Below are 7,500 nucleotides of genomic sequence, written 5' to 3'. Positions count from 1 at the left end.
TATCATTATTACTGCAGTTATTATCCTTCAAAATCACTATACCTTTATATACTACGTCCTAGGATTAGGTACCAACTTATAGTTATGATCAGTAGCGTAAGATACATCAAATTAGCTTTAGAATACACTTTAATCATCTCAATATTATACAAATTGGAACATATAACTACCTTTACTTTAAGTATTCATCGATAACATGAGCAGTCTTTTACAATGTTTCATAACATTATTTAAGTAATACATAACTTTCGTATTTGGTATAGTTATTATTCTGTGTAAATCTGAGAGTTTTAAGTATTTTAGTATTATTAATCTTCAATAAACTTTTTATTTTAGGTAGGTTTTTCGTTTTCGATATTTTCGTTATTATTTTAGTAATTATAATACGTGTTTACCTCTGGTAATGGACGCCATGTTTATCACGTGACTTTTCAGTATTAATTTTCATAGCATTATTTACGTAATATAGAATTTTCGTATCTGCATAGTTATTACTCTGCGTTAATTTGCAAGTTTAAGTATTTTAGTATTTTTAATCCTTAAGAATCTTTTTATTTTAGGTAGATTTTCTTTTTCGATATTTTCGTTATTATTTTAGAAATTATAACACGCATGTACTTCTGGGTAATAGACGCCCTATTTATCACGTGACCTTTTAGTATAAATTCTATAGCGAAGCCATTTTGATTTAATCTACATTTACCAGCCGGCAGATTTATTTTAATTTTATAAATAATATTGACATCCGTCTTTTAGTAAATTTATACACTAACACATTTTTTTACTATTATCTACTTATTCCATAATGTTTTAACTTTGTTTACTACAATACTCTTTTTCAATATTTTTAGATTGTAACTCTTAATAATTATATTAATACCGTTACTGTAGGGATTAGTTTACAGATTTTGTCTCTTTATATATATATTTTTATTTCTCATGTTTATGTTTATTCCTTGAATGATTTTAGGTATTTTCTTAGGGATTTGACTTGAAGTGTGACTGATTTTGGGAGTAAAATCATTTCCCCTTCTAATGAACTCGGATAGAATTTGCTTATGATTTTATATAGTCCTATTTCAGCCATGAAACGCACGTAGTCTATATACTAGCACTAACTTTTTACATCTATACTTCTGTACTGTATATTATCGTATTAATTTTTACTGTCCAATTTATAATTCTAACTTTAAAATTTAAAAAAATTAATATTTCTATGATTTATTTATATGATTTATGTAATATATTATTTAATTAAAATTTTTAGATTAAAATCTTAGATATATTAAGATGGTATATGCCTCACAGCATGGATTTGGATGAGTTCTGAGTTGTAGAGTGGTGGTTCGTCTCTAAATTAGTAATATATTAGGAAACCTAGTGTAATATACCAATTTTTGCCTGTAAGGCTGGAATAAAATTTTTTATTCCCTAATATTATTACTATTATTACTGGGTTCAGTCCCACTGCATGGCACCTTGGGCAAGTGTCTTCTACTATAGCCTCGGGCCGACCAAAGCCTTGTGAGTGGATTTGGTAGGCGGAAACTGAAAGAAGCCCGTCGTATATATGTATATATATATATATATATATGTATATGTGTGTGTTTGTCCCCCTAGCATTGCTTGACAACCGATGCTGGTGTGTTTATGTCTCCGTCACTTAGCGGTTCAGCAAAAGAGACCGATAGAATAAGTACTAGGCTTACAAAGAATAAGTCCCGGGGTCGATTTGCTCGACTAAAGGCGGTGCTCCAGCATGGCCGCAGTCAAATGACTGAAACAAATAAAAGAGTAAAAGAGTATATATATATATATATATATATATATATCTTTCCTTTCCCGAGCATCAAGTAACACTATCTGTATCACGTCCTCACGTTTTTTGTCTTTTTTTGAACTTATATATATACATACATACATGCATAAAGATACAATGTTCTCAAATCTATCAATTGTGTTCAGGTTCATCCTTTGGAAAATTAGGGCAGTACCTAGTCAAAAGACAAGATTTCTGTTTACCTGCAGTGTACCAAGGTTGGTCCAGCATCCATATAAGGCATATGTGTGCGAACTGTTTGCACAAAGTTGATCAGCAATGATGTATTCTGAGGACAACCGAAATCTGGCCACTTCAAGAAATGGAACTGTTTCACTTCTTTTGTATGTTCACCCTAAGAATAAACAGATAAAAGAATATTGATATGATAAATTTAAAAAAAGAAAAAGACATAAAGAAAAATGAAATAGATTTCAAAATAACTGAATGATATTGCAATACTGAATAGAAGAATAAATTAGATTCTATAGGAGTTTAATCATGTGTTAGGTGAGTTGAGTTCAAATTTTAGTAGGAACTGAGTTTACATTTCATTCATCTATTTTGATATGAATAAAATAATAAATTACAATAAAATAATAAATTACAAATTTAAAATAGTATTTTAAATTTGAGCTTATTCTATATCCACTTCTCTTAATCTAAATAGTTCTTGTGCCTTGTAGAAAATAATCAGTAAATAAAATTACAATTTTTCTGACTACTAAACTTGTTCTCTACTTAGTAAATAACTAAGTCCATCTAAGCTACATTGTTTTTAGAGATATCACAAAATATTTATAAGAAATATCACAAGATATTTATATCGATTTATGCTGATACACAGGGGTACAGAACATATATAAGTTTCTGTATAGCCTCTGTTTACCAAATTTATCTCAAAAGACATAGGAAAAGAAATTGTAAATAGGAAGCAAAACCTAGAACTGAGAAGTCTTAAGGCAAATCTAACAAAGACAAAAATTATAATTTGCAGGATAGAAGACAGAACTTTACTGCAATTTGGCAAGTGGCCATACTTGAGCAGAAAAGAGGCAGGTAGGAATTGCTTTGATGTACCTGTTGTAAATTGTCAGAGCACAGAAGATGCTGTGAGATCACAGGAAGAACGACAGTAAAGAGCTTGAAATGTAGATGTGCAGGAATAGTTAGCCATAACAGCAACTATGAACTAAATTCTTTCAAATGCTCACTGAATATCCCCGAGAACTACGTTAAGAGTACACGTGCCTGTGGAGTGCTCAGCCACTTGCACATTAATTTCACGAGCAGGCTGTCCCGTTGATCGGATCAACTGGAACCCTTGACGTCATAAGCGACGGAGTGCCAGCAACAACCATTTACTTGCATCTACATTAGGAACAGGGTTTACTGAATTCTTATCTAGTTGAACTTAAGATTTCAGTTCTTGGATTTTTGCTCAATTCCACCACCTTGACGTTCAAAACCATATTCTTTGATTCTAAGCCTCTAAATAAAACAAAAGAAACATTGCAACATTGCTTACCATATTCACATCCATAATTCTGATGACATAATCAGAAAGATTGGATTCTGATTTCAGCTGCACCACGAGATCACCAAAGTAAACTGGTTCAGATTTATTTGGCCAGTAAACCTCACATTTGACCTAAAACAAAAAAGTCCAGCAAGTGAAACATATAGAGATTAATGGTGATAGATGATGTCACACATGCACATGCAGACACACATACACAGACAGACACACACACACACACACACATGCATACACAGAAACAGATATACAGACAGACAGACACTCACATAGGCAAATACAATGACACACACACACAATAAAACTACATGATAGAGCATAACAGTATCACTATTGTAACAAAAGATTTACAAGTTAGAAATTATCATATTACATGCTACTACATGTAACAACATGATGTTGCATGTACACACACAGATAGTAATGATATTGTACAGTAGACAAACCTTGTTTATATGTAACTAAGGTTCACCTTGATAAAACAAACATGCCAACCATGACTCTCTTGTTATTTTTTTTTCTATCTTAGTATAATACCTAGGACTGACAGACCTGTCCTTCTCTTTTTAAGACAGTACAATATAATTTGAAGGAGATTCTGCTGCTAATTCTGTGACAATAGGAGCTCCTTCATGCTTCCATGAAATGCTACATGTTATACAATGCTGTATCTGCAACAGTAAACATGCTTCATGATGTGTCTGCTAAGAAAATATACCAAGTTCTTACTATTGTTACTGATTGTTTCTATACATGATTCCACATGTAGTAACACTACTTCATACATGAATTGATAATGTATCTACAGGCAATGCTACATGTAATAAATAGACAGTTCTATAGTGCAGCAATTATCATAGAGTGAGTGTATCACAAGATGCTAAATGCAAACAGCAATGTCGGGTTTATTCATAATGCTTCACTGAGGAGAGATGGTGCTGCATGGTAGACACATTTATTTTATGATAGCACTAACAGTGTTATATCATGTAACATCACCATAAACAACCCTCAGAGGGAACTTTTAAGGTGTTATCCCATGGTCATTCATGACCGGAAGGGGTTTTTACCTTTTATTTTGCCATTCCACACTATCCATGTAGCTCCATGGAACAATATTGTAGAAACATCATTCTCATGGTGTTGCATTGAAAGTAGTGCTGGAGCTACTTGGAACTAAATTTATAATACTACAGCATCAGAGATTACCTTTTATATAAGGTAGAGAATACTACAAGAGTCTATTTATTATTATACTGTACAAGACAAAGGCAGCAAGAAGCTGGCAGAATTGTTAGCATGCTGAACAAAATGCTTAGTGGCATTTCTTCTGGTGCTTTACATTGTTTTGAGTTCAAATCCCACTGATGTCAATTTTGCTTTTCATCCTTTTGGGGGTTGATAAGTACCAGTTGAATACTAGGGTTGGTATAATAAAAAATTACTGCTCTTTTGCCAAAATTTGAAACCATTATAACCATTATTGATGGGATTATATTTATTATATGTTACAACATGGAGAGAGGAAAGGAAAGAAGTAGAGAGAGGTAGAGAGCAAACAAGAGAAATAAGGTAATTGACTGTACAGTGCAATACTATCTTATGTTGATGCATTTTGAAATTTATGGCATTTTCTGATGTTGCATGTGCAAATAAAAGTGCAATTTGAAGATGCATCTATGCTGTATGCATAAAATGAAAGCACTACATGACATGGTAAGATAAAGGCATAAAAGTATGCAATATGATGATATAGAAAATGGCAAAGCTATGTGACACAGCATATAAAAACAGCTAAAAATGCAAGTTAATGAGGCAACCTTTACATGGTTGCCCGACTTGCTAGAAATAACAACCAAATCTCCCTCAAATCCCACCATACCATCTTGAAAAAGGCAAGGATAGACTGGATAATGTAGTCCTAGTTGTAAATATGATAGTCATATCTGGAACACTTTTGACCATATGTCTGTTGAATCAGGGATGATTTGAGGCTGATTAACAATGATAGCAGTACTAATGGTTGCACTACATGGGAAAGAAGGGATGATATATATCAACCTTCATAATGTAGTTATAATCTAGATCATGATAACAATGATGATGATGATGATATTCAGAACAATAATAGTAATGATAACAAGGCTGGCAGAAATGCTTAGTGGTATTTCGTCTGTCTTTACGTTCTGAGTTTAAATTCTACCGAGGTTGACTTTGCCTTTCATCTTTTCAGGGGGTCGATAAATTAAGTACCAGTTGTGTACTGAGGTCGATCTATTCGACTGGCTCCCTCCCCCAAAATTCCGGGCCTTGTGCCTAGAGTAGAAAAAAAAACATGACTGATGATTATAAAGTCAACAATATTTGTGACATACATTGATGAGTGAAATGGATGTGTTGACAGAAATACTTACTCTTCCACGTTCCACAGGCAATGTGACCATGACAATAATAGACACATTCTGTTCCCAAATCATCCGCCAGAAGTCATCCTTTGTGCTAGGAAGGGGTCCTTGGGAAGCAATGTACTCTCGGTGTAGGCTGTAGCCCTGTTCAGGGAAAGAGAGAAGAAAGCAAGTTGTCATCTGAACATGTGTCAATAATAGCAACTAATGACAAAAATGATGCTTCTGATATTAACAGTTCAGGACTAGATTAATGCAGCAAATAACCTCTCGTCAAACTGGATGCAAAACTATTGGTCACTCTATGACTGGACATATATTTAAATTCATGTAAATGCATTACTGCTCTAACTTTTAGAGTATGCTTCTTTTTCACATGTATGATCCATTGACAATATATATATATATATATTTACTCTTTTATACTCTTTTACTTGTTTCAGTCATTTGACTGTGGCCATGCAGGAGCACCGCCTTTAGTCGAGCAAATCGACCCCAGGACTTATTCTTTGTAAGCCTAGTACTTATTCTATCAGTCTATTTTGCCGAACTGCTAAGTTATGGGGATGTAAACACACCACCATCAGTTGTCATGCGATGTTGGGGGGACAAACACAGACACACAAACATATACACACACACATACATACATATATATATACACACACAAACACACATACAGTTGCACACACAATATTTGAAAGAAATTTATATTTACAGGTATGTAATTAGCATTTGTGTAATCAGAACTTTCATCATCATCCATAGGTAACAGCTTGACTCGAGAATGATCATCTGCAAGAATAGAGTAATTGCATATAAATTTTTAAAATATACCCTCTCCTTTATCACCCACTCTTCTTTTGTTCTTTCACAAACTTACCTGCACACAATCTGTCCTTGATGAATCTCTCTCCCACAACATATCTTCCTAACACCCTGTCCTTCCACCTCTGTTCACTCACTGCATTCCACTGCATTCCACTCCCCTCCATCTCCCACTCACCTTTCCCACTCTTACAAACTTACTTAACCTCTCACCCTTTTCAATACTCTGTACTACTTCCCTTGTATAACATCCCCTTGTAATTTGAAAGCATGCCCTGACACATCTTCACCATCTCTCTTTCGCTATCTTCTTCTCTCCTCTCTCTTTTTCCAACTGGGGTAGCCATGTATCTCCTCTACTGCAAAACAATTGTTTCTGTTCCATTTCATCATCTGGCATGAACCCACCTCCCTCAAAACTACTTCCCTTACCCCACACAGTTGAAAGATTCTTGTCTTGAATGTTACTTGGTAACATCACTGGTGCTGGTGCCACAAAAAAAGCACCCAGTACACTCTGTAAAGTGGTTAGTGTGTAGAAACCATGCCAAGTCAGAAAGTAGAACTTGGTGCAACCTTCTGTGTTGCAAGCTCTAGTCAAACTATCCACATCACTATTGTCATAATTTTGATTATTATGATAATGAAGATGACTACAACGATGGTAATGATGATCATGGTCAAGATCACCATCATCATCAACAATATAATTATTAATAAGAAAATCTCTACTCACATGCCAAGATATTGGTATATCGGTTCTTGGTGCGGTTTACTTGCAATTCAGCAGCAACATGAGGTTGCACAGGGGAGAGACTCTTTAGCAGCTGTCAAAAGAAAACATACATATGTATTTATGTATATATATGTGTATATACATACATATATATATATATATATATATATATATA

General features: G+C 33.9%; 1 protein-coding gene across 3 annotated transcripts in view; it reads right to left on the bottom strand.

The window, feature by feature from the left end:
* Positions 1–7,500, bottom strand: part of LOC106874541 (tyrosine-protein phosphatase 10D) — a 96,098-nt gene that overhangs the window by 7,437 nt on the left and 81,161 nt on the right. For all 3 annotated transcript variants that reach the window (XM_052971109.1, XM_052971111.1, XM_052971110.1), the window contains 5 exons: positions 7,326–7,416; positions 6,480–6,556; positions 5,771–5,905; positions 3,348–3,470; positions 2,023–2,174 (listed from right to left, as the gene is read on the bottom strand). In XM_052971109.1, coding sequence (XP_052827069.1) covers positions 2,023–2,174; positions 3,348–3,470; positions 5,771–5,905; positions 6,480–6,556; positions 7,326–7,416 — 578 coding nt within the window. The remainder of the gene's footprint in view (positions 1–2,022; positions 2,175–3,347; positions 3,471–5,770; positions 5,906–6,479; positions 6,557–7,325; positions 7,417–7,500) is intronic.

This window comes from Octopus bimaculoides, chromosome 10 (assembly GCF_001194135.2).
Source record: "Octopus bimaculoides isolate UCB-OBI-ISO-001 chromosome 10, ASM119413v2, whole genome shotgun sequence".
Lineage (NCBI taxonomy): Eukaryota > Metazoa > Mollusca > Cephalopoda > Octopoda > Octopodidae > Octopus > Octopus bimaculoides.
The sequence above is the reverse complement of the archived record's forward strand: the minus strand, read 5'-3'. Positions and strand labels throughout refer to the sequence as shown.